Raw genomic sequence first — 27880 nt, 5'->3', positions numbered from 1 at the left:
TTCTTTCAAATATGCTAACCATGGGTGAAAGGAGGCAGAGACAAGCACTGGCCTTCATCCTTGGGGGGTGACATTCTGAACAGTAGTTTGTCCTAGAACACTGACCCCTGAGGCAGGTCACGGCCCAGGTTCAGTCCTGATGGGTACCCACGGCCTGTCTGGGAATGCATGGAAGCTGGCTCTCAGGATATTCTTCTCCAAGTGTTAGGAGAGTGCCCTGAACATCTGTAACTGTCCTCAGTAATGCATTTTAATTCCTGAGTGAGGAGATCAATGGATAGTTGAGGGGATAACCAAGGGGATGGGCTCATAAATCTGAAATTGAACAGGGTTTTCTCAGCTATGCATCTGGTGTGACTACGAAGTATAAGAAAGGAATAAGGATTCTAGTACATTGAAATATAAGCAATACATACCTATGCATGTGATTGTTAATGTACACAATGGCTATAAAAGGCATATATGATTTCTAAACAAAATTTACACAAAACTGAGCTGTGCATATAATTTATTCATATTCTTACATAGAAATTTGTCATACAGGCAATAGAAAAGAATACAAGCGCTCCGTAGGAAAATCAATAAAATATTCACTAAAATTATTAGGATAATACTTAGCAACAAAAATAGCTTGAGAAAATGAATACTATTTAATTTAGACAATGTACAGGGTTTTAAAATGTTCCTATTTACAAGTCTGTGTGAGCACATGGGAAAAGGGCGTGTGGTCAGCCCGCTAGGGTTTCCCTGTGAACACGGACTTGGAGACACTGAGAGGCTCATGCCCCAGGGTCTCCAGTCCTGGTGATCTTTGGTCTGCTTGCATTTTTGTCCCCCCCTCCCGACTCTTATTTTACAAATTCCCTAACAAGGGAGATTTCAGTTCCAACACTGAAAATTTAGTTTTTCCACAGGAATATACATGACTCTATGACAGCTGCAAAGTCATGGTTTCAAAAGGCTTTGGTCACAGGGTTTTTAAATTGGAACAGTGTTTCCCTGAGAAAATGAAGAAGTGAACTTTTCCCTACAATATTTGTAGGTTTACTTCCCTTCTTCTGTTTGTTCATTCAGCAAACTGTATAGTTTGCCCTGAGTACTTCAAACCCAAAGAGGAAAACACCTTTAGGATTCCAGTGTCACTTTCCAATTCTCCAAAATTCCGGAGCTTCCCACTGCCATCTTCAGCATGTTTGGTTATAGAATCTTTATAGGACTGATAACTTACAAACAAAGCAAAACAGGAGACTCCTTTACCTGATTTTCTCTTTTTAAAAAAAATAAATTTATTTATTTTATTTTTATTTATTTTTGGCTGCTTTGGGTCTTTCTTGCTGCACGCGGGCTTTCTCTAGTTGCGGTCAGCGGGGGCTACTCTTCATTTTAGTGCGTGGGCTTATTGCGGTGGTTTCTCTTGTTGTGGAGCAGGGGCTCTAGATGTGCAGGCTTTAGTAGTTGTGGCACATGGGCTCAGTAGTTATGGCGCACAGGCTTAGTTGCTCTGTGGCATGTGGGATCTTCCCGGGCCAAGGCTTGAACCCCTGTCCCCTGCATTGGCAGGTGGATTCTTAACCACTGTGCCACCAGGGAAGCCACCTACCTGTATTTCTTTTTGATGGTTCAAATACCATTGGTTTCTGAGTGAGAATATTGTAAGTGTGCAGAAAATAGTGATTGTTTTTAAAAGGAAGAATTAAACAACTTCTAAACACCCAGAAGCAATCTGGCATTAACTTTCAGTCTTTATAATATATGACATCCTTAAATGAATTGAAAATGTGATTTTAAAGGGCCCTTGGATGTTGATGATTTGGTATTCGATTCTCTGCTTTTGTGGCATTTACAAAATCAGTTTAGGTAGATTAAAGTAAAAATAGCTATGCTGAGTATTTTAGAAAAATGTAACATTTTTTTTTTAATACCTAGGAACTGGTAAAGCCAGGAACTTCTCTTATTTTACCTCATTGAAAACAAATCTATTCTCCTAAAAAAAAGATAATAAACTACCTAAAAAATCCTTTGCAATATCCAAGAAAAGTGACAATACAGAATAATTTTGAAGGATGGGATCCCATTCTCCCTCCTGCAGCTCTGCCAGCCTGAAACAAACCGACCATCTCCTGTAAGAGAATGTCACACGCATGGGACAGCATGGAGGCGGTTCTGCTGAGGAGCTGGGGAAAGAGCTCAGTGATGGGCCCTGAGATGTTGACCACAGCTGTAATGTGTAACTTGCATTGATTTTAAATAAGCCAAATGGCTTATCTGAGAATTCTGGGTTGACTTTGATTTTGTGACTCTGAATTCCATTCACTTAAGGCTTAGTTGGTTTATAGAGATTAATTTTTTAATACTGTTAACATCATGTACAACCAAACACCAAGAATATCAATAAATATCAATAATTAGCCTTGGTCTTACTTCCTCTTTCTGGTGGACCATTCTGACTTTATAAATACAGTACAGTCTCAGTGCCAATGCCCCACTGGGGTTTAAAATTCCATAGCCAGAGCACATCACCTTGATGTGTCCTGTCACTTGTTTGGGCATGTTTTGGAGTCTGAAAGAAAAATACAAAATGAGCAAAAGAACAGATCACCGATGGCTTAGTATAAAATTTGTTACTAGTAAAAATAACAGTTTTGAGACCCTCGAAGTCAACTGGGGCAGTTAGTCAGAAATGACTTGTGACCATGGCTGTGGATGGGGGTTGCATTCACAAAGGGCTTTCAACCATCCTTTTCTTGGCTTGTAGGTAGAAGATGCGGTTTTCTTCAGGATAAGTGACTTTACTGAGGGGCATCTTATAGATGTTGGGGTTTTTCGTGGTCAGCAGGAGGAACAGTAGTGTTGCCAAACAGAAGGGCCAGGTACAAGATGGCAATCCAACCTGGAGCAAAAGAGACAAGTCACATGTTCCTTTGAGATCCTGTCGGAGGATCTCAGAGGAACCACGCTTCACTCCACTGTCATTCAGCTCAGGGGATGACTCGCTGGGGGCACTGCTCTGGACTCTGCTTGTCCCTGTGGAGACTGAGTCTAAGATCTCAGGGCATTCTGCAGCTGAAATGTCAGCATGCATTCCTTAGGGTTGATGTATGTCTTTTCCTCCCTCTCATACAGCCAGACTTCCTACACCGGAAGTGCAAACATGACACCTTGCTCCCAGAGATGACACTTCGCCAACCACCAATGGCTCGTGACCACTCATCAGGTCCACAAAGCCATTTTTTGATTAGTTCAGTCCTCTCTCCCCTTGACCTCTACCCAGACTAGGTCTTGGACTCTACTTGCTATACTTCTTTTTGTTCCATCTCTCAAAAAGACTGTAAGCTCCTTGATGGTAGCTCTTCCTTCTGTGCGTCCATGGCAACTCACACAATTCTGAGCACACACCATGTACTTGGTTAGGTTTGGCCCTATACGTGGACCCCCAGAGTGTGATGGTACACAAACCTGACTTCACATCAATCATCTGGAAGAGTTTAAAAAAACACAGATGCCTAGGCATCATACAAGATCTACTCTACCAGAAATGCCAAGGGACAGGGCCTGAGGATCTGCATTTTTCAAAATCTCCCTAGCTGACTCTATTTTGCAGCCTGCCCAATTCTGGCCCACAGGCCAAGGTCTGTGAACCTTTGTTGGGATGTGAAGGGCCCCACAAGCTCTAAGGCATCCCATCATGCCTGTAACAGGGCTTTGACATTCCACCATAAAGATACTGTGTCTCCAGAAGGACCCTCCCAGGTAAGCTCTCGAAGCTGCTGTTGAGAGGGCTATATGCTGTCCTAACCCAGTGGCAGCCATGACCACATCTACATGGATAAAGTTATCATGAACCGGCCCTGCATCACCTGCAGTGGTTGGTGAGCAAGAGCACTGAGAGGTGGGGGACCCCAGAATACTCTGGGGATACTGGGCTCCTCAGGGGAGGGGAAGGACAAAGTCAAAGGAAGGAGAGAGTAGCAGGAAGCTCTTAATGGGCAACCATTTTGGCTGCTAAATAATTCAGCCAGGGACTTCTCTGGTGGCACAGTGGTTAAGAATCCGTCTGCCAATGCAGGGGACACAGGTTTGAGTCCTGGTCCGGGAAGATCCCACATGCTGTGGAGCAACTAAGCCCGTGCACCATAACTATTGAGCCTGTGCTCTAGAGCCCAAGAGCCACAACTACTGAGCCCACATGCCACAACTACTGAAGCCCGCACACAGCAACTCAATGCAGCCAAAAATAAATAAATAAATAAATTTATTAAAAAAAAAAATTCAGCCAGGACATGGGTCTAAAAAAGTCTTACTGATGACTGACTGGGGATTAAAAGAAGATAAGGGGTATGAAAAACTGTTGGCTTAATTAAAAAAAAAAATCTGGGTCTTTAACCAATTATTCTTTTCCTCCCTTTTCTGATTTATCAACTAATACATAGTCCCGGTTTTCTGTTTAAGTGAAAGATATTCTAAAGTCAACTTCTTGACACTCAGAGTTAAAGTATGAACTTGATAATATATTATACACCCTAAGTTTCACTTTTTAAAATCAAACAATCTGATATTTTTAGCAAGCCTGGTGATTGTAGTTTGGACTAAGGTTTACTGTGTTGCTGGAGGGTAAGTGAGGACAGGTGCGTCTGGCAGATGGACAGTAGTAGTAGTGGCTATCTGTCATGGATCCTGCCCCGGGATGCCACCGAGGTGGACTTCAGGAGGGCTTCCATATCATTGAAAACTGATTGATCACACTGATGAGAAAATGAGATTAAAGCAAACTCACCACAGCCATCAGGTTGGACATGCTGGCTCCAACATAGGCAGTGAACAGGGCTACAAAAAAAAAAAAAAGGAAAGAAGAATGCTTGGTAGGTGCACTTTTCATTACAGGAAAGACTGCCTTTAGGTATAAATCCCTGGAATGTAAACTTGTGCGTTTCACCAGCGAGCGGAGTATCCTGGTTACAAGTATGAGCTTAGAGCCAGCGGCTCTGGGTTCAAATTCCCAGCATCCACCCCGTAGGAGCTTGATGCCTCCTCTCGAAGTCCCCATTTCCTCACCTGTACAAGGAGGTAATAGGAATCTCTCCCTCACGGGTTGGTGTGAGTGTGAAGAAGATAATGCTTGGGCTTAGCACACAGTAAGTACTCAATAAAGGTAGCTTTTCTGTGGTACTATTTTGTTGTTATTATTAATAATACTTAAGGAAAAGGCCTTCCATGGTAAATAAACTTCCCCATTATTTTATCCAAGAATAATAATTAAAATTAAGCTTATGAATGTTCCTTGAGACAGCATACAATCTCATGGCATCTGGGATTCTCAGATCAATGGTTAGAATTCACAGTTCCAAAAAATTATGGTATATATATATATGTATATATATATGTAGGAACTCAGAAATTGGCAGAAACTGAACACAGACCTGGGATTCCTCCACATAATAACATTTTCCCAAATACCATTAAGGTTGGCATACAGGTCAATTAATTAACATCCTGTTTTTATTTACTTTGAGCACAATTAGAGTAGGTAATTTGAGTTATATGTATGACTTTCCATGTAAAACAACAAAAACAAAGATCTCAACTAGCTAACTCAATTCCTGGCCCCAAGGGGGCTCACGGAAGCCCTTAGGTTTCACAGAGGCGGCCTGAAGAATAACCTTCTTATAATGGCCACATGGTCACTTGGGCCAGCAACACTCAGTGTTAGACACACTCATCATCTGGTCCTCAAGTCCATCGAGAAGTCACATCTGCTACTCTGGGGAGTTGGGCAGCGGTGGCAGGAGGGACCTTGTGATCCTCCTTTACTTTACTATAGACTTCCATCCTTTTACCGATATTTTATATTTTTATCCTGATATTTTTTGTTCAACAGTATACCTAATTCTTTCACATCTGAATTGTCTCATGCTAATGGGAAAGGCTCATCTTTGGAAATGATCTGGGCTTCAAATCCCAGTTCTGCAATTTTGTTTGTTGTGCAACAAATCACTGAACTAGGAATCTAGTTTCATCATCTGTAAAAAGGCAACTTGAAGAGTTTTTTTACAGGGAGGTAATGAATCTCAAATGAAATCATATATTTTCACAAACAGCAGCTATAAACTCATCTCTGTCACCATGGGTTGGAAGTACTGCTCTGAGCAGAAGGGTTGGAAGATTTTCTTTGCTTGGCTTTGATAATTTCATTCTTTTCCCCCCATTTAGTTCATTCATTCATTCACTCATTCAAGAAATATTCACTGGCCATTGGCTAAGTACAGGGGACACTCTGTCCCTTCTCTCCTGAGTGCCAGCTTTTCTATGACACTCCCTTGTGCACATGAGACCTTACTGACATTTCTCTTCTAGAAGTGCAATAGCTTAATACCTATTAACGCACTTTTGGTGCTCGAGTCTCATATTGTAATGCTCTTTCAATTCCCTGTTGCTTTTCTTTCTATAGTAAGAGTATCAGATTATCTAACAGTTGCTGCCCATCACTTAGGACTAGCTGGGTTGGGCTGGGAAAGCCTTACATTAGAGGTGAAGTTCTGTACACCATGGTTTGGAGGTGATGACCCTGACAGCATTCTGAGTAGCTGAGGGAGAGAAAAGGCCCTTGAGTGTGGAAGGGAGGACTGGATCCTAGTTCTTCATAGACAACGTCCCTCCCCACAGACCACCATGTGTGAGTCCTACTATGATAACCCAACCTGTAAGAAGAGATACAAAATGTGTTTACAGTTTGCACTGATAAAATAACAAAATTGAGGAGTTCCCTGGCCATGCAGTTTCTGGCTTAGGGGCACAGGGAAGGCAGCTTTACCGGCTCTATCAGTGATTCCCAAGTCCTCTTTCTGATAAAGCCATAGGAGCTAATAAAAGAGCACCTCTGTGATAAATGTCTGCTATTTATTTACCTTGGCTGACAAGGTTGATCTTTTGTTTGGCAGTATCGGGGTGATATGGGCAAGCATAAACTTGCTGTGTGATTTTACAGTGAGATTTGCTTTATAAGAGGGACTAGAGGTCTGTCTCAAAACTTTATGTTCAAAGATGAAAAAGACTGATAGTGCCCAGTGTGGATGAAACAGGCACTCTCATATACTGTCAGTGGCAGGGGAAATTGGTACGGCCTTTGTGGGGTGCATTTGGCATCTATTGAAATTAAAATAGGCAGAGCTGGGATTTGGGCACCAGGGAGGGTCTGGGCTCTTAACTAACTCAATATACTGACTTAACCAGTATGCTCTACTAATAATGAAAATCTGATCTATCCAAAGGAAGGGAGATGTGATAGGCAGAATAATGGCCCCCAAAGACGTCCATGTCCTGATTCCCAGAACTTGTGAATATGTCACCTTACATGGCAAAAGGGACTTTGCAGTTGTGATTAAGTTAAAGATCTTGAGATGGAGGATTATCCTGGATTAGCCAGGTTGACCCAATGTGATCACAGGGTCCTTATAAGAAGGAGGCAAGAAAGTTCTGTCTAAGGAGTAGGATGGAGTATTTTCATTTTTTGCTTTATACTCTTCTGTATTGATTGAATTTTTGTTTGGTACAATAGGCCTGTACAACTATAGAAGTATAGAAAGAAAATAATGGTGATATCACAGCTTTGGGAAACACACATCTGTAAACATCTTTGGCTTTTCCTTTCCCATAGTCTGTGAAGACCTTCACAGACCTTATCAACAACTCCTGTGACCAAGACAGTTTCTGCTTATCTTTAAGGATGTGCTCAGACTGTCCCTATGCTGGCCCAGACCATGCTTTCTACCAACTAGAATTCCTCCTCTTACTTTTTAGGACTTACAGAAAAGCCACCCTTTCTAGGAGGTGCTTTTTGGTGATTCTGAACTATAATGTTCCCCCAGGGACGCACTCTGCACTGTAGGTGTTTCCTGGCTCTGCATCTTGTGGTCTCCGTGGGCTTCTCTCTCTTACTCACCTGGCTTCTGTTCTCTGTACAGAAAACCGCCTGGGATCTAAAGCTTCTGAACCTCTAGCTCTTCCTAGTACTGTCTGGGTTGTACCATCAGTGTTTAATACGTATTTGCTGCTACTGCCAATACAGAAAGAATAAAGGTTTGAAACCTCAAACCAACCTCAGAATAAAGAGTCTAACCCAGGTGAGCTCAGGAGGCCACATAATCTGTTTCTACCCTTCTCCTTTGCCCTAAGCTTTAAACAAGTATGGGAAAATGAGCAAAAATTTTGACAGGACTATTAGGTGAAATAGTTATGTAACTATAAAGAAACTGACAAAATGACATGTGAATGCCAACACCACAGCAACCTGAGTTTTGTTAATCTTCCTAGAGCATTAGACAATCAAAATTGGATTAGGCCTTAGAAATCCTTTGTTCCATCCCATGTCCTGTCCAATGCAGGAACTCACTCTAAATCCTGCCTGACATGTAGCCCATCACTTTAATAATGGCTGGATTGATTAATCTGGTGATAAAATGACTCTAGACAAATATTTCCATGAGATTACAAAAGTTTCTGCATGTTCCAATATCCCTCCACCCCTTTGTCCCCAAGGAAGTGTCATTTCCTTCATTCTAGCACATTATCTTACACACTTTTATTTGTGTTGAATTAGGGATGCCAGAAGCTATAAGTGAATAAGCTCCCCTTCCAATGGCCAGAGAAATCCATGGTAGCTTTTCAAATCCAAAGCACTTGAGGTCTGTTTTCACCTAAGTGCCTGAATGGTACTAAAGGGAAGGAGAGTAGTGTAGTGGGCGTAACTCTGGAAGTTGTTAGCAAATGTGGATTCTGGACTTACATTTACCCCTAATGGATGCCTTTCAGTGTGTCACTTTCTCTCTCTGCCCTTATGTAGAACCCCAACAGTAAAATGAGAACGATGGAGTGGAGATCTCCAGAACCCTTTCTAGCTCCCATAGGCTGAGTCTGGCTAGAAAAGAGAAGTTAGAAAGGATTAATATAGTAGTTCTCAAAATGTGGTCCCCAGAGCTACAGCATCAGCACCACCCGGCACCTTGTTAAAAATGCAAACTCCTTCCCCTACTTCTAACAATGAGTCAGGGACTGGGGGTGAAACCCAGCAATCTGGGTTTTAACAAGGCTTCCAGGTGATTCTGATGTTTACTTCATTTCGAGAACAGCCGGATTAAGGTGATTCTCTAAGGGCCCATTAATACCGCCTGATTCACCAGGAGAACCAACTCTATACTTATCTTGTTTCCTTTTAGTTTCTTGGGTCAAACAATTAGTATGAAGAACATAGGGCAAGTCAAGTTTCTATCCCCCAACATACACATATTGTAAAATGGTTCTCTCGTCTTCAAAATGAGTAACGAGGTGGACAGAGCAGACCCAAATCCTCCCAGAGAGCGGATGCCAGTTGCCCTGGTCCCATCCTCAGCAGATAGCAGGGGGCTCAAACTAGAACTCCTGCTCTAGTTTCTCACACAGTCCTTTCTGACAGTTTGTCCTTGATGTTGATCCCATAATCATAAGCAACCATTCCCCAGATGCACAGGATACTCACCGCAGGCAAGAGCCAGGAGGTGGGTTTGCCAGGTGAGTGCCATGAACATTCCTCCAATTGCAATGCAGGTTAGAGAGCTGTTGAAACCCCAGAGTCCAACGTAGATGTTCTCAAATGGAGCTGAAAGACTGAGGCCTATTAGGCAAGACAGGAGGAGTCAGAACTTCGGACTAAATGCAGGATGCTCTGGAAGGAGTCTGGGGGTGGGGAAGTCATCTGAGAACTCCCACTGGTCCCTTGGAAGCAGACCTTCAAGAAAGGTCTGGGGTATAGAAGATGCCTGAGACAATGGATGGAGCAGAGGAGGTGCTCAGTATCTGGTAACAAGTCTTACACTCACCTGCTGCCATCCCCAGTAACGACCCGACCGCAGCATGTAGGCACATGAGTGGGGAGGAGAGGAGGATGGCGCCTAGGAAGATGCCCCCTGTCCACGGATTATCACAGCCATATATCTGGCCAACACCCACGGGCAGGGACTTCAGTAACTGCAGAAACAATTTAGAAAATGCGGTCGTTAAAACTACTGTACAGAAACTCATAGGGCACCCACAAACACAATGCGATGTCATTTTAGATTTAGCATATCTTATCTTTCAAGATCAGTGCTACTAATTTTTAAAATTCTCTCTCTTTCTACGGAAAAATCTCAGTCATTCTTCTGCTTTATCCCCAGAGATACACCAGCCCTTCCCTGCTGCGTGCTGAGCATGCCTTTCCCAGACCCTTCACTCTCTGGCTCTACTGCTTGCACAGACACCTGGCTTTGGTCACTGATAAGCTCCCAGTGCTGTGTCACTGCTCCTCACTGATCCTGTGACGATCGACCATGCCTCCCAGTGAGGGTGGCAGGGACCACAGCTTACACTTCTATTGCTTTCAACTCTCCATCAGTTCTGAGGCCAATAAATCAATGCATCTCTATGGTCAATAGAAGTATTATTACTCCCACGTAATTTAGTTATTAGTGCTAAGGCCAGAGACCCAAAGTCGGGTTATCTTATCCACAACTCAGAAGCAATTATTGGCAGGTTCATGAGTCAGGACCATATTTACACTTCTGTTGTTAATGAGAACATGTATTAATTAATTTTACTTTACTTTTTGTTTTTTAAAATTTATATTTATTTATTTACTTTTTATGTTTTTTTGTTTTAATTTTTATTAGTTTTTATCAAAATTTTTTTAAATTAAAAATTCTTTTTATTTTTCATTATATATACATTTTTAGAGAGCTTGTATTAATTTAAACCGAGATATCCTTAGCTTATTCCAGTTATCAACAACTGCCAGTCCTCAGAACACAAAAATACATGTAAATATCACAGTTCTAGCTTTCTGGCTGAGTTCTGAATTAAGGTAATGTGTTCACAGAGTGGCAGTTCTTAGGAACAAGGTACAGGGTTTGATTCAAGCTAACAAATGATAATTCCTTATAACAACACTTCTGGTAGGGCTAGGATAGGCATAATTAGTTGTGTTAGTTCTGTTTTGACCAAGGCTATTAGTGAAAGGGGCCCTCCTTACCTCCCATCTCACTCCTTCCACCTTTTGGCAAGGACCTTTGGGAGGCAGTGACTCTGATACAGGGAGGCCAGCTTTGGCACAAGGAAGTGTCCGCTCCTTCCATGAATTAGGCTGGATCCAGTGCTGGTTTCTGATGCTAGTCTGGTCCTTGCTCAGGGCACAGGATCATACTGTGAGTTTGATTCTAACCTAAGATGGGCCTAAATTCTTCCAGCCCATGCTGGATCTTCACGTCTACACAGGATCATTTCCTGTTTCTTCTAGATCAGGGAACTTGACACAGGCAAAGACCGTGTGGTCTTTTATCGCAGAACTGGACAGCAGAACTATCCCTCAGGTAGCCAGGGAAACGGGGAGTTGATGAGATGGGAAATAAGTATGCTGATGTTGGAGAGGTAGTTCAGAGTGAGGAGAAGGACAAGACCCCCCTTCCCCATGTCAGCACTGTCCACTAGCAGTTTCCGTGGTGATGGAATATTCTGTATCTGTGCTGTCCAATACGTGCAGTTATTGAGCACCTGAAATGTGGTTAGTGAGGCTAAAGAACTAAATTTAAAATTTTATTTAATGTTAATTAACTTTACATTTAAATTAAAATAGCTACTGTATTAGATAGGGCAGTTTTAGTTAGTTTAACTAATGCTATTTTCTCATGGGCAGTTTTGATAAATTTTTTATTTTCCTTCTGAGTTATTTCCATATGCTCCCATTCATTTTCTGGGCAAGAAGCTAAAGAAAAGGCTACTTGAACTCCTCACATGTTTTGACTGCTCAGCAAAGAGGACAGCAAAAGGTATTTTATAACCTGATAGCGGAAAAACCAGTCTCTTGCACCCTAAAAAAGGTAAGGTTGGTTTTCTTCTGATTTCAAGTGTTTTCTTTTTCTTTTTTTAAATAATCAAGAAACCTTAAACAGATTTATTAAATAAACAGCAATACAAAGAGCTGGAATTTGATTTGTGTTAACCAGGCTTTTAAAAGTAGTGCTCTCTCTATGCACAACTGTAATGAAATACACAGCATACATCCTAGGATAGTGGTTCTCAAACTCTGGCCCACGTCACTATTATTTGGGGAGCTTGTTAATACAGGCTCCTAGGCTCCACCCCGATGATTATGATTTAGGGAGTCGAGATGGAGCTTGCATTAGTATTTAAAAAACAGTGATTCTTATGCCTCCGAAGCCTGAGAAATCTGAATTACTGTACGTATTCTGTGAGATCCACCATAAGAAAAAGCAGAATAGAGAGGTTCTGCAACAGGATCTAACAGTAAACAGCCAGTTCTTTTGATTGGAGGAGGCAGGTCAGGGAGGACTTAACACCAGGCTGGAGGCCCCTGCCTCAAGGGCTGGTCTCCATCATACCCCACAAATAAGGGCCAAGTTTGAAATAGAGTGTCTGAATTTCAGTGGAGGTATACTCTGGAGTTAGCACTGCAGATTTTAAGAAAAGAGGAGGAAAAGTTAGCTTTGACCAAGTAGTCATTTAAAAAATCCCTTAGAGCCCAAAGCTTTGGAGTAGAACAAATAAGCATTTAGACGGCAAGAGGAAGGCGGCAAAGGACTTCCTGGTGGTCCAGTGGTTAAGACTCTGCTCTCCCAATGCAGGCGGCCTGGGTTTGATCCCTGGTAAGGGAACTAGATGCCACATGCGGCAACGAAGATCCCGCATGTGGCAACTAAGACTTGGAGCAGCCAAATACTTATTAAAAAAAAAATTCTTTAAAAAAAAAGAGGAAGGTGGCAAGGTCCCCCCAGTGCTGAGTCTCTATAAGGTTCTGATGCCCATGAATAATTAACCAGGAGGACACGGGGTGTCTTCCAGAGCCAGTGGCGGGGGTGGGGTTGGGGGGAGGGGGTGTAAGAAGATAGTGTATCTTACCTGCAGGGCACTGAGGTCAGACCAGGTGACGTTGGGAACTGAGGTTACAGGTGTGAACAATTTGCTTGGGAAAAATGGATTGTAATGTCCCGTGGCAGAAAGATACATTGACAACGCCATGTTGAAGGGCAGAGTGAAGACAGGGAGGTCCCATTTGCAGAACACGGAGTTCAACGCACTTGAGAAAATTGGACTAAAAACAACAACAGAACAGAATGGAAGAATATGCATGTGAAGCCTTCCAAACTCCCAATGCCCTGGAATGGAAGCCAGGTTGACAAACTGAATCTCTATACTATGGAGGGGCTTTGTTTCATTGGCAAATATGTCTCTAAAGTGTTGTGTTGCCAAACTTCTCACAGAAAAAAAAAACACAAAAAAAACAAAAAAAAAAACCCCAAACCCAAACACACTTGGAATAAATCCTGTCATAGAATAATTCTTACATACAGTCAAAAATAAACTCTCAGCTTATTTGGCTTGTGGAAAATTATGCTCTGGGTTTGCTCACAGTGAGTTATAAATCTAGGTTTTAAAAATATTTTTGAACTATTTACGACATCTGAAAAAAATATTGTCTAAACAGTTAAAGCCCCTTCTGTAACCTACTTGATCATATGCACCTCCCTCCCCACCAGAGGCAACCTTGATCTTGAACTTGTATACCATCTCCACGAGTCTTAGTATATTTAGTCTTGAAAAAGAAAAACAATGGTCCCAGGGAGGATGCAGGTGGTGTGGACTGGAGGAAAGAGATCTTAAACTCAGGAGGGCAGAGTTTTAAGTCCTTGAGCAGTTGAACTGTGTGGCCGAGGGCAGGGAGGTACTTTCAGTTCCCTCATCTGTAAACTGGGAGATTGGATTTTATGGTCTCTGGGCCCATTTTGTTCCCTCACTTGTTGATTCAATCAAGGAGCCATCACTTTAAGGTCAGAATCCCAGGTTTCCAGAACTGGGGGAGAGGGTGAATGACCATGTGCAGGTGATGCCTCGTGCCCTTGAGCCTTATCTTCAGAATAGGTGGGAAGTCCCTCCTGAGCAGGTTGGCCATGCCGGCAGGTTCTCCTCCACACATCTGTGCTGCAGCCAGGGTGGGCACACTGTCCATAGTGGGCTGCACGTATCATTTGTGTGGATACTAGTATTTTATATTCTGAATATACCATGGTAAGAAGGAAATGTTTGTTTTCAAAAAAGAAAAAAAGGATTTAAGACAGTGTCAATGTAGAAACTAGTTTGAAGGATTTAGGGTTAAAAAAGGAATCGAATTTAGTAAAGAATTATTTTGAAGGGGACAGGGGCAGATGGTAAGGGGAGTTCATACAGGCACAGGGGTTCTCAGTGAGGTCCCTGGATCAGCCACATCAGCATCATCTGGGAAGTTGTTAGAGATGCAGATTCTGAGGCCCTGCCCCAGATGGGCTGAATCAGGAAGCGTGGGGGAGGGAGCAGCAGTCCATGTTTTAACAGGCCTGGCCCGTGATCCTGATAGTGTGCATGTTTGAGGACCACTGATGTGGGGAGTGGTTCTCAACTTTGGTTGTACTTTAGAACCTCCTGGGAGCCTTCAAAACTCCCAATGCCCTGGAAATACCCCAGACCAATTACATCAGAATCTTGTTGGGGGGTGGTTGTGAGGTGTGTGTGGAGGCCACACGCATCGGTGTGTTTGAATGTTTCCAATAGACATATCCTGAAACTAAATTTAAAAATATATTTTTCTAAAAATTGTGTTATATACATAACATAAAATTTATGTTTAAATTTAAACCATTTTAACCATTTTAAAGCATTCAGTTTAGCAGCATTAAGTACATTCACATTGTCATACAACTATTACTGCCATCCATTCACAGAACATTTTTCATTTTGCAAAACAGAAACTCTATACTCCCTAAATAATAACTTCCCCCATTGCCTCCTCCCCCTATACATTTTTTCAAAAAGGCATTTCCAAAACCAGGTACAACTTACCAAGTCATGGACATAGCAGATACAGGGAATAACAGCCACCAGAAATAGTTTCCCTTGTCTGAAAAGACAGCCATGAGGATTCCCACCAGGGTGGCATTGTAGCCCTGGAGCCCTGCTGCAATGGCGGACCTGTGGGCAAAAGGCACAGCTTGGACACCTTCCAGGAGGATGTTGGCTGGAGGTGCACATAAATGACACTTGTAACTTCCAGATAATATTTACATTTGAAAATGAGATTATATTTAGGATTTTATTGCAAAGTCTGTAGACGCCAAATACTAATAAAAGCATGAAAAAGTAAAATATACATAGATAAAATGCAAATGTGCACATAGAACAACCCCTATAGAGGTATCATAGCTAAAGATAGAATTCCAGCATCTAGGGGAGGAAAGGGAAATCAGCAATCCAACCTATTCTGCTTCCTTTTACCCTTTCGTTCCAAAAGTTATTATTTCTTTTAAATCATTAGGACCTCTGACTTGAATAGAGCTTTGATGTGAAACTGTTTCTTAAGTTTGATTTTCTTGGTGAAAGATGTAAGATTCTTAAAATGTAAATTTACTTCCATGGTGTCTTTGATCTTATAAACACAAATCTTCCAACTTAGCATATATTTTCATCTTCCTGTGCTTCCATTTTGTTGTCTCCAGATACACATTTCCAAGTTATTGCAAAGAAAAACAATTACTTTTACTTGGCAAATTACTCCATTTAATTATGTGCATATTTAGCACCTAATTCTTTCTTGGGTCCTTTTTGCTTCCCAGCATTTAACCTCACTTCTAAATGTTGTCCTGGGTAAGTTTCTACTCCTGGCCAAAATGGTTCCCATTTCATATTTGGGGACAAGAAGCTCCAAGTGAGAAATGGAATGATTTCTATAGAATAAGCCCCAGAGCTGACAAGCCAGGCCCCCCAGGGCTCTGAGAGTTGGCACCTTGAAGGTACCCAGCATTCAAGGATGAAGTCTGTAGGAGTCATGGGTGTGCAGATGGTGAAGTGGGTGGGTGAGGTTGAACACAGGGCCTGAGAGGGAGGTGATGTAGCAATGAGTCACGCTACAGGGCAGTACAGGATGGTGTGAAAGCTTCTCCCGGCCTGTTTGTCCCTGGAGCAGGAGGCACCAGTTCAACAGCAGGGTGATATTCATCTGGGCAAGAGTATTAGAGGTGAGACTCCGTGCTCAAAAGCCCTTTGTCTCCCTTAAATAATCCTTCAGGATATGTGGCAGGTGATGTGACTTGTATTGGTTTAACCCAGGAAATGATAATTGAGGCCATACCTGATGGCAGTGGAGAGCTATGCAAGGCTTGTCCTCTCAACAACTGACTTTCAGATTTAAGGCTTGAGTTTGATCAACAAAAAATTAACTGCAATGCCTACATGTTGTGGAATGCCATAGTTTCAGCAACAGGAAGATGTGTATTCACTTAAAGCAGAGGATTACCTTTTTAATGTGCCCTTTAGGACTGAGGAGAGTAAAAGAGATCTGAAAACTAGCACATGTAAATATGGCTTGTCTTTTAAACCAGTGGTCCCCAACGTTTTTGGCACCAGGGACCGGTTTCATGGAAGGCAATTTTTCCACGGACTGAGTTGGGGGGATGGTTCAGGCGATGGGGAGCGGCAGATGAAGCTTTGCTTGCTAGCCCGCCACCCACCTCCTGCTGTGTGGTCTGGTTCCTAACAGGGGGTGTTGGGGACCCCTGTTTTAAACCATACTTGATAAGGAAAATGGGTCTACTTCTACTGGGGCAAAACAATGAAGAAGATTTGATATGATACAATCCTGGACCACACCTCCAAACTGGACAGACTGTTTCTTGCTGTGCATTAGAACAGAATTTGACCTAAGGTACAAAATCACCCTCCATAGAGAACAAGTAGCCTCCTTGGACCTGATGGGAAAGTGGAGCATTTTCTGACTCTCTCCCCGAGAAGCCCCTTAGGCAGTTTACAGTAAGTGTTACAGGAGCTTAGCTGTATAATGACCATCCACTGGGGATGATGCATGGATTCTGGACACCTAGAAGACCAGCAGTCTCCCTGAAGGAACTGGTCAGGCAGGAGCCATCTCCTCCCATGGTAGGAATCAGCTCATCAATTCTTCAGTGGCAGATAGTTTATAAAGTACACGCTATTTTTAGCCTAACACATAGTTCAGAAGACACGCTAACATTACTTAAGTCAGAACTTGCTTACTTGGAATTTATGTCAGTTTGTCTCTCTGGAAGCTGAGCTAATCTTTGCACTGTCCATGAAGAATGAATTTACTAAACTAAGCATGGAAATAAGATATAATGGGATTAGTGGGATTTTTAAGCCACTAAAACTTTTCCTGCACCCATATTCATTTTTTGCGAATAAACAAAATGCTGATGATAAATACTTGATCAATCATTAAAGCAGATCCCTTTGGACGCTACCCTGAGAACTACTTATAGCTTTGTTCTGGTTACCATGTAGTGCCAGGAGGATCTGGCATCATTCAGACTGGCCGCTTATTCAGGTACCACGAATAAGAGGCTATAAATGATTTCCTGACCTCTGACTAAGGCACATATAAAGCATTCTGTGTAGTAAAGGTTGATTCTCCTGGGGAGGGTGGGGCTTTATCACTGTTGCCCACAGTCCCTGGTTGGCTCCTGTGTTCTAAGAAGCAACAAGCGGAGGCTTGGAAGGATGCGCCTACCTGTCCTGACCGAGCAACAGGGCTGTCAGGGTGGAGACCACAGTTCCCACACAGCCACTGAGCGCCCACCAGGGGTTCTGGACCAGGAGTCCCACCAGAATCAGGATTCCGCTGATGGGGTTGCTGACAAACACCACTTGGGATATGCCCCGAAGGACCCAGTCGACGAACTGGAGCGCCTGGGGTTTGTCTGGAAGAGATGAGACGGGCAGAGCTAAGGAAACAACGAGGCAAATGGGGCTCCTTCCCAAGTCCAGGGCCCACCCTGAGCAAAATCCCCTCTCATGAAGGTGAAGCTAATTTTTGATATTCCTTGAAGCTTTTTCTCTGAACCCTTTCCCCTTAGTGACCTTCAGATCCCTGAAAGCAACCAGTTTCTTTCCTCTCAATCCAACTGCTCCTACTAGAACCTCAGTTCCAGAAAACATCGAATGCACTTATTTACCACGCTTAGAGGTTCAGATTCATACGCCAAAGGAATGAATTACCAATAGTAAAATTTCAGTTTTTAAGTACCGAAATTATAAGGAGGAACCAGGTGCCTTCCTCTGATATGAACCGGACTGCGGTCCTGACCACTATCTCCATTAAAAAAAAACTTGAAGAAGTTTGCCGGTTAGAAGATAAAAAGTTAAAAAAGGGAGAGGAAAGAGATAGATAGAAGGTAGGGGAGTATAACTAAAGATATGACTAGAAGAACCAGCAAACCATTTCCCCCAAAGCCACTGCTCCAAGGGATGGAAGCGTAAATACCTTTAAGCCAGTTGGCAAATTCTTTCATATCACCAGTTATGTAGCCAAGTGCCTTGGGGAGGCATCTTCTCTTGCGAACTGGTGGACCCTGATTTCCACCCTGGTCCAGTTTAACCACAGTGGGGCTGTCCTCCATGGATAGCTCTTCCTCTGGCTCCTTAAGGAAAGAACAGAGCTCATAAACACCCTAATGCAGAACACTTTGGACTGGCCAGTGTGGGACCTGGTCACAGTAGCCACAGAGGATGAGTTTAAAGGCACTTCATTTGGACCATGACATCCCATGGAACTAAGAAAGCACCATTTTCCTTTTGAAATGTTGTCACGGAGATTATTACCAAGACCCAAACCCCATACTATTTTTGTCATCACTGTTTTCAATGCCACCATGAAAAAAGGTTCTGGTCTTTAATTTCATAAGGTTCAGTTTCTAGCTCAACAAATATTTATTGAGCACCTATATCCTACACTCAAAGAGCTCAGTCTAGTGGGAAAGGCTGAAAAATAGTTAATTTCAACATAAGGAGTCAGATAATGATATAGAAATAGCTAAGATAAGTACTTAAGCTTCTTGCTGTCAATGAAAGGAGCCAGATGTCAGGTTACAGACCAATCAGCTACTTTCCAAGACAAGCAGCCATTTTAAATTAAATTTTTATTTTACAAAAAAGAGTTTTGTTTTTAAAAGTTTGAAAGAGAAGAAATGTTTACAAAACAGTTTGTGTGTGTTAGCACAGCCTAAGAAAACCGTCTCATACTCACTCTCCAAGTCAAAGATTGCTTGACTATGTCATCACATCAGGCAACTGCCTCAGATATTCTTTATTTTTGGAATTTGTTATTTAAATGTTTAAAGACTGGAAAAATAATATTCCACAAAGGTGTAGAAAATGGGAAAGGTGGAGGCGGACCAAGCTGTTGAAAACCAAAAAATTACAATCTAAGAATTGTATGCTGTAAGAATGTACAGGGCATACAGCATGCCTCGGGGAAATACTAACAGTATAACCGTGACTGGGGCTCACTATGAGACTCTTCACCTCATGATAAGTGTTAATAGGAAAGCACCAGCATCAACAGAATATGGTACCCTGTAGACAAAAATGAAGGTTTTAGGGTGCCGATGGTAGATATAAAAGAATACCAATGATGTCATCCCAGAAGCAGGCAAAGGGAGAAAGACCATGGCAAAACTACCTTGAGTTTGCAAGAAAAGCAAGGAACACAGCCAGGCCAGTGTGAAGTAGGGGAACACCAAAACCATCAGACCCGAGGAGGCACAAGTGTGGAATGTGGAAGCCACAGGCAAGTAAGACATGACCAAGGAAATACCCAAAACTCGTTCAGTTAAACCAGCTCGTCTTCTCTCTGTGGCCAGGCTGTGAATAAGGGGTTCTCGTGGCTATTTTTGGTCCCATTGTTGTTCCATTTACCATAGCCAACAAACGGCTATTAACAGATAATAAAAGTTATGGCTTTTTAAATTTTTATTTTTTGCAATTCAGATTTTAGTTTTGGCTTCTATTAATCCCAGTACAGAAATCAACGTAACATTTTTTATTGAGTCACAATTTCACTTCAATTGTATTATTTCATTGCCCAACTAACCATTCTGCTTTTGAACAATGGTCAACCATTCCACAAAGTAGAAGCTGTTTATGCAATGCATTCTCGACCAAGGTCATTTTGTCTTGGCAAAATAGTGATAGAAACCAGCATTTGTGAGACTTCCAATGAACATTTGCATTAAGAAATTCTTAAACTGAAAACTGCTGGAGGTCAGGAACCAAAACTAAGTCTATATGGAGCTCAGCTGGCCCCAAAGTTAAACAAGGAAAACTGTTTGAATTATTAAGCAATTGTGAAAAATTGGATTTTATTTCATAAACTAAGTGATGACTATCATTTATTTTTATTTATCTCCCTCTTTAAACATCATAACTGAAAATATTGCTTGGCAAGCCCTTTCCTCAGTGACAGTGACCCCATTCTCAAAGCCATGCATCTTATGAGAGGCATCAGGCTCCAGTCCAGGCAATGACAAGAAATTGCCTTGAGTTTCTGTAACTGAGTAGATCTGGCCCTACAGAGGCAGCACTGAATGAAAACATTAAAGTGGACATTTTCCATCAAGTACAGAAACAATTAGGTATATGGGTTATTCCAGGGTGAACAAATTCATGTTCTCAAAATTTCCAGCATTTATTTATTTATTTTAGAGGGTTTTAAATACATCATCCCCTCAGAGATTTTGGAGATACAGATATGAAACCTGATATTCTAACTGGCCAGACATGACTGAGAACCTGACTGGCCAGAGTTCCCTGCCTAGCCACCAGAAGTTGGATAAAGATTGAATCATTTATCTGAATCCACAGCCCAACATATAGAAGACTTGCTGTGCTTTGTCTTTCCAGTATCCACATATTGGGGTAGGTTGTGCGGTTGCCATGTCCTAGAGAGAGGGGTCTTCTCATGAGTTGAGCAGACAGTTGCTGCTGTGGCCGAACCCCCCGGGAACCATTTATTCTGAACTCCTGAATACTCTGGAGCCCTGGGAACCTTGACTAATTGCTCCAGAACTTAGGCGTGAGAATTGGTTATGAGAAACCAGCAACTTAAAGGTTGTGGTTCACCCTAGAATTTTATCATGCTAGACTGTTTACATTTCTTTAGGGAACTTTAAGAATCCACACATCCTAATTGGAAAGGCAATGCAAGGTGATAAAGCAGGAACTTAAACTGATGCTCAAACTTCTCAAATCTAAGTAGGTCATTGAATTTCAACTAAAAAGACAGGACCAGAAAATACAAGGAAGAAACTCTATAAAATAGGAGGAGCATAAGTTAAAAATCCCAGACTACTTTTTCCTAGCTTTTCCATGGTTGTCAAAACTCTGCAGCACAAAGGTCCAGCATCCAACCCCAGATGAGTGTCTTGTGACTTTCTTGACCAAGACCCCTGTGCATCTGGCTCAGCCCAAGCTGCACTGCTCAGCAGCATGAGGACCCACTTCCCAGGCGCTGTTCAGAAAAGACACAGCAGAGTCACAGAGACAGAAACTGCACAAAGGTAGCATACTTGTTCTGGTGGCCCATGGGCCAGGGCCAAGCTTAGCCAGGGGAAGCCTCTGTGCGCTGCCTCACCAGCTTTTTTTCCAAAAGGGTCCCTCCAAAGAGGACCAGGAGGGGCGTCACCAGCGGCGCCAATCAAAGACCGTCCATTCATCCTTCCTTTCTTTCCATACATGACAAAGGGCAAAAATAGATGAATCAGCAGGATTCGTGCCCTGGCTGTGATGTGAAATGCAAGGTAGAGAGAGGCAGGAGCTCTCCCAGGGAGTTCCTGGGGAGAGGAGACCTTAACAGAGAAGGCCGACTTCTCCATAAGCAAGAGCTCCATCAGCAAAAAGAGACAATGAGCTGACTGCAGACACTGAATGTTCGTTTTACTTCCCTTGAAACAAAAGAAAAAAATGGCAAACCATCCTGCACAGAGACCTATGCATAGATTTTGTTCTGCTGCGTTTCTCCACTAACAGGAAGCTGACAGATCTGAAGCCTGTTCCAGAAGGAGGGGTGGGCTTCAGGCTCTGAAACACTTCAGGCAAACTGTTAGGGCTCCATCTTGGGGGTCAAAGCCAATGCCACAATTTCCCTCCGCCTTGATCTTTACAAATGTGAGAAGGAGAAGGCCTGGTATGGGTTCTACTTTCTGTGATGAGATGCTAGCCACACTTTGTATGCATAGCAAAAGCCCAGTCTAAGAAACTGCTAAATGGCATTTTTTCCCCCTTGTATCTGAATAGGAACTGTTAAAAATTGGACATCGCCTTGTTTATAATAAACAATTCTTAGTTGAATTCAACAAATGTGGCAACTTTTTGTTTCCTTTTTTTTTTTTAAAAAAGTTCCATCACATCCAAGGATAGTATTCTTCCTTCAGAGGTCCCAGGAAAGTCATATGTGTGGTATTTCTTTATTTTTTTTCTTCCTCTTTTATTTAATTTTTACTTTCTTCTACTGGCTTGGTTTGAAATCTGAAAATTTACACTCTACTAGAGTGACTCAGAAAAATCCATGACCGTGGAAAATATTACTGACATGTCTTAGGAAAAAACTGTGTATGTGTATGTGTATGTTTATCCATGGTTAAACAATCTGGTTAATACCTGACCAGTGGGTTGCATTATGTATATTTTTGTTTGATAAAGAACAACATCCAGAAACCCAACTGTAAGGCACTCATCTTATACACAGTTTTTAAAAAAAGAAAGAATGAATGAAATAAAAAGGAAAGAAAGGGACAGGTAGGACTGTCACATTCCCCTTTCACATTTCCCCACCACCAAAATCACCACGTCTTGGAGAATGACATCCTTGAGCTCAACAATGATATTTCCTTAGCCAAGAGAGAGAGAGAAAAAGTTGAGAGAGCATATAATTCGAGGCTTCATTTTATAGAAGAGAAAACTGGGGTCCAGAGTGGGGACCATCCACGTTCACTCAGCAGGGTCCGCCTTAGGGAATAGGTAAGCCCTGGTGGCTCTTCGTCTTCCAGGCTGGAGCCACACACATTGATGTCCCCAAGATGCTATTCAAGTCAACACACAGTGAAGGGGCAGCTTCTGAATGCCGGGATGCAAGGGGTGTTAGGGTTCAGTGACACAGTAGACACAGCCTGTCTTCGTGGCCTCCCTGACATAACCCTGGGGAGGGGGTGTTGAACAGCAGCAAAGAGCTCTGCTACGCCTGGTTTCACCTCATGCCCTTGCCCGAAGCAGTGACTCTTCTGACAAACAAACATCTCACCGTGCCTCAAAGTAAGCCTCACTCTCCTGTATCGCTGACATATCTACAACAAGGCCTATATGTGCTGAAGTTAACATCCCAAGAATATTCTGGAAGCTGCACCCGATGAGTTTACAGCAGGAGGCAGAAAGCACTTTTCATAACCCAGATCACTAGTACAACAAAGCAGTACTCATCATTCTGAAATATCAAGATTTCAGTTAAACGACATTCCTTGTTTTATTACAGGAAGTACAACTCATTCTATTGTCAACATATGTTAGAAATTTGTACAATTAGAGAGCCCTGAATGTTGTTAATTTTCTATGCCTCAAGTATCACTTTTAAAAATAATACAAAGTTTTGGATATAGATATAGAAGAAAGCATATAAACATTCATGCTCTATCATAAATAGAATTTTCAGCATTGACATTTATCTGATACTTACAGTAATCTTTATTTTAGTTAGTTTTTGATTCTAAGCAGTGAGAGGTGCTCAGGTTTCTCTAAAGCTCTAACCAGAAACAAAGAAAATGCTGTCAGTTATCCTGTCTCCTGATTAAAACACTTCTCTCCTCAGAACGCACTCCCCTAGAAGCCTTGAGGTCTGAATTCCACATCAGAAAGGGTAGCTGCAAAGAAGCTGCCAAATTCGTGCCTGTAGGGGGACTGACTCATTCTCCCAATGGGTGTTCCAGTGCCCTCCCTCCAGCACGACAGCACATAAAACCATAGTTGGAAAGGGCCATTCCCAGTACCCACTTTTTTTTTTTGAGTCGTATTGATACATCTCCAATTTTACTTGTTTCAAAAACACAGCCTGAAACTCCTGTAGAGCATCGGTGAGCTCAGAGTCCTTTAGCACCTCAAGTGGACTCCTTGCTGAAACCCTCTTCCACACAGAACTCCGTGCTGATCCACCCTGCTGTAGAAACCATGAACCAAGACGCTGCTTGCAAGCGTCCAGGAAGAAGCCCGTGGTTTGGGTAAATGGCTTTCTAGTATACCAGAACTCTGTCTTTGCTGCTTTTACTCAGTTCCAATCATCTGAACATATTTCTCCATTAAAAAAATAAAAGCGAAAAAGAGCAAAAATTAGAGAGGTCTAAGAAGACAACCCCCCGACAAGGAACAGTTAGAAATGAACAGACATGAGGAGAGTACTCACACTGCAGCTGGCTTCCTGGGCAGAAGGCACTGGCTGATAAAGCCCTGCTGGGCTCTATTAAAAGGGAGGTGCTTAGGAGGAGGGTGCTGGGGGAGGCACCCAGCACTTTGATATTCAGAACCCACTCTGCATATCTGTGCTTCTTTTTTTCTCCTCCCACTTCAGGCACCAGGGCCAAAGTACTGCCGAGCAACTGGCCCCCTGTCCTGTGCCTTCTGTCTGTCTGTCTCTGTTCTTGATTGGGTGCCAGCAGCTTTGCCATCATTTCTGCGGGTTCCCAGGTCTTTGTCCAGCAGCAATCCTGATCAAGCTCATTGTTGTCTTCCCCGTGCTGTTTCCTCTAGCGCCTACCCTCACCCTGAGATATTCTGGGGAAGATTTGTAACTGAAAAGGATCAACGAATGTCAAACTAAAAACCGAGAGACACGTTGCTACACAGTAGACTCTGGAGCTAAGTATCGGCTCCCAGGGTGGAACGTTCTCTCAGATTTGATGTGGCTTCTGCACAGGTGTAGGAATCCAGCAAAGCTCTGTAGGGTGTGGTGCGAGCGTGGGGGAGAACCGGGGTCCACGAGTTGTTTTCTGGAAACCAACCTGCCCTTGTCTCCAGTGAGGAGGAAAACAAAAATATAAATGTTTCCCTGGAATTGTCCCCCTTTCCAGGTGAGAATCCCAGGACAAACTGCTGCCTTTAAAAGTCAGGAGGCAAACACTCCATAGCAGAGGAATCTAAAATTCAAGTGAGAAATCCCTTTCTTCCCCATTTTTCTTAAATTTCATTTTTGTGGCTTGTTCTGTGATGGCAGAAATCACGTGTACTCTGGTTCACTTCTATGAGCACAGAATTTTAAAAAACAATAAAACACACAGAAAGCTGTGCAGGTGTCAGCGGGGCCTCCCGCCCACCTGGATGAGCTGATAGTCCTCATCAGGGAGGCGGCCAGCAACTCTCTGGCTCCACCCCCTGGACACCAGCCAAACCACAGGGCTCCATGTCGGGGGGATTCCCTCCCTCCAAGTGTCCCCTGCGGCTCAGGGTATGTGTGTCTGGGGCCTGGGAGGGAGACCATAGGTCCAGGTTTATGACCAGAATTTTGAGGTTCAGGCAAATCTCCCTTCAACATTTTCTTCCTGGTAAAATAAGAAGACAATAAATTCCTCAGGTTACCCTGAAGGAGAAAAATGAATCACAAGAGGATAGTCTGAGGGCCTGGTATAGGAATGAAAGGAATCACACTAGTGTTTCCATGAGTTCCTTATGCAAATGGGCTACAATCCCTCGTGGTAATAATAATAGTAATAGTGATAGTAATGATAATGATTAGAATTGCACAAATGGTTGGGCATTCACTCTATGTGCTGGGCACTGCACTTTGGGGCTAAGCACTTTGTATGCATTAGTCATTTAACCATCACTAAAATCCTCTGAGGTGAATGCCATTATCCCCTTTTTGCAGAGGAGGAAACAGGCTCACAGAATTTAAATAACTTGCCCAAAGTCTAACACTGAGGTTTGTACTTGTATGTACTCTAGCATCATCCAGTATTTCCAACTTCTGCCCATTGTTTGCCTTTCATTAATTCATTAATTAACTCAATGAGCTCAGCCATCAACGTGTATCTCTAGACCTCATCCTAAAGCCACCTCCACATGGTACCCAAGCAGCCTTCTGCCTCAGTGGCCTGAGTGGGCTGCTCAGGGGTGGAGGGTGTGTACTGAGTCTCAAGTCTTCTTGCAGAACAACTTCCTCCCCACCCTCCCTCCCTGCCCTCTTCCCTAATCTTTGTAAAGGCACACCTTAAGTTGCTGATTACAAGATAGAGCCGTGCTATATGGTTTACATAAAGTAGTGCAAAGCACGTGGGATTCCAAGTCCGGCAGACCTGAGTTTGAATCCTGGCTTTGTCCCTTACTAGTTGTGTGACCTGAGATATGTTACTCTCTCTGGACCTCAGATTTCTCATTGTAATGCTGGGTAAGTTGACTTCCTTTGTAAGGTTGTGATGAAGTTTTGTAACCATGTATGTAAATCTCTGTACCTGACACATGGAGGTGTCACCATTCGGATGTCTGCTCTTCTCAATCTGGGTTAGTTTGTCCTTGAGGATTCCTGAAAGGGTCCCTCTTCCCTGCCTGAACCAGGGGAAAAGCCTTCTTGGCTCTGACATCCAAAGGGGTGTAGTTATGAGCGTGGAAGAACCCTGAAGTGGGTAGGTGGGAGTCAAGTTCTCACACTGCAAGACCCCAAGGTGCCAGGGTCTGCCCTTGCCCAGTGGCTGTGGCTTTGGAGAGAACCCTGAGCTGGACATTAGAGGGATAATTGGGCACCCAATAACAAGTGCATACATAGGTTCTTAGGTGCTTTTAAACAGCTCTAATTACACAATGCAATGACTTTTTTTCAGCCCCTCCTGGTATCATTTATTGAGAGTTTGAGCACCGACATCGTTTTCCTTCCCGAGTCACCCCCAGACCTCCTCATGGTGGAGGTGCCTCCCTCTCCTGGTTCTTGGAACTCATCTCTCACCCTCTGTCTGCCTCAATCACAATGAACATATGAGGAGGTTTCCCTCCTCTGACTTTCTCCATAGAGTTTCTGCCCCTAGAAAGTTCTTTCTCTCCTCTCTCCCCACCCACTTTGCACAAGCATCCACACCCAGCTTTCTTCCTCCGCCCATCCACACTATGCTCCTGGGAACTGAAAGCAATTATGTCCATGTTTCTCACTGGACAAGTGGCTATCCCCCTGGACCCTGCGACAGCTCTGCTATTGTCTCTTATTTAAAAAACTGCTTTATGATGTGCAGTCCCACCTGGGCTGGAGGATACTAATAGTTCTTTTTATTGATAACAGATCTCTTTCTTTCCAGAAAAGTTTTGAGGAAGTTCATAAAAATATATGTGAGAGGAAGTAAGGACTAGATAAATAAATGGGGAAGAATGGAGAAAAAACTATGGATAATGATGTGATTTAAATATTTTTCCTACAATGTCTTGCATTTGTAGGTTTTTTTTTATAAGAGATTTTTTTTTTTTAAATTTTTATTTATTTCTACTTATTTTTGGCTGTGTTGGGTCTTCATTTCTGTGTGAGGGCTTTCTCTAGTTGCGGCGAGTGGGGGCCACTCTTCATCGCGGTGCGCGGGCCTCTCACTATCGCGGCCTCTCCCATTGTGGAGCACAGGTTCCAGACGCGCAGGCTCAGTAGTTGTGGCTCACGGGCCTAGTTGCTCCGCGGCATGTGGGATCTTCCCAGACCAGGGCTCGAACCCGTGTCCCCTGCGTTGGCAGGCAGATTCTCAACCACTGCGCCACCAGGGAAGCCCTATAAGAGATTTTTTTAAAAATAATTTATTTATTTGTTTTTATCTTTGGCTGTGTTGGGTCTTTGTTGCTGCGTGCAGGCTTTCTCTAGTTGCAGTGAGTGGGGGCTACTCTTCGTTGCGGTGCGCAGGCTTCTCATTGTCGTGGCTTCTCTTGTTGGGGAGCATGGGCTCCAGGTGCGTGGGTTTCAGTAGTTGTGGCACGCAGCCTCAGTAGTTGTGACTCATGGGCTCTAGAGCGTAAGCTCAGTAGT

The 27880-nt window shown here is 43.0% G+C and overlaps 1 protein-coding gene across 2 annotated transcripts; it reads right to left on the bottom strand.

The window, feature by feature from the left end:
- Nucleotides 1–1538: 1538 nt before the first annotated feature.
- SLC14A1 (solute carrier family 14 member 1 (Kidd blood group)) lies at nt 1539–24362 on the bottom strand. Of its 2 annotated transcripts, none has more exons than XM_036874154.1 (9): nt 24302–24362; nt 18341–18497; nt 17588–17777; nt 14893–15021; nt 12919–13111; nt 9849–9996; nt 9509–9643; nt 4775–4824; nt 1539–2890 (listed from the first exon to the last, which is right to left on the bottom strand). In XM_036874154.1, the coding sequence occupies exons 2-9, from the start codon at nt 18474–18476 to the stop codon at nt 2717–2719; spliced, it is 1155 nt and encodes a 384-aa protein (XP_036730049.1). In that variant the 5' UTR covers nt 18477–18497; nt 24302–24362; the 3' UTR covers nt 1539–2716. The 2 variants fall into 2 exon arrangements, with proteins under 2 accessions (XP_036730049.1, XP_036730050.1); XM_036874155.1 differs by lacking the exon at nt 24302–24362 and adding an exon at nt 23582–23718 and having other exon boundaries at nt 1617–2890.
- Between the last annotated feature and the right edge of the window lie 3518 nt (nt 24363–27880).

This window comes from Balaenoptera musculus, chromosome 14 (assembly GCF_009873245.2).
Source record: "Balaenoptera musculus isolate JJ_BM4_2016_0621 chromosome 14, mBalMus1.pri.v3, whole genome shotgun sequence".
NCBI lineage: Eukaryota > Metazoa > Chordata > Mammalia > Artiodactyla > Balaenopteridae > Balaenoptera > Balaenoptera musculus.
The sequence above is the reverse complement of the archived record's forward strand: the minus strand, read 5'-3'. Positions and strand labels throughout refer to the sequence as shown.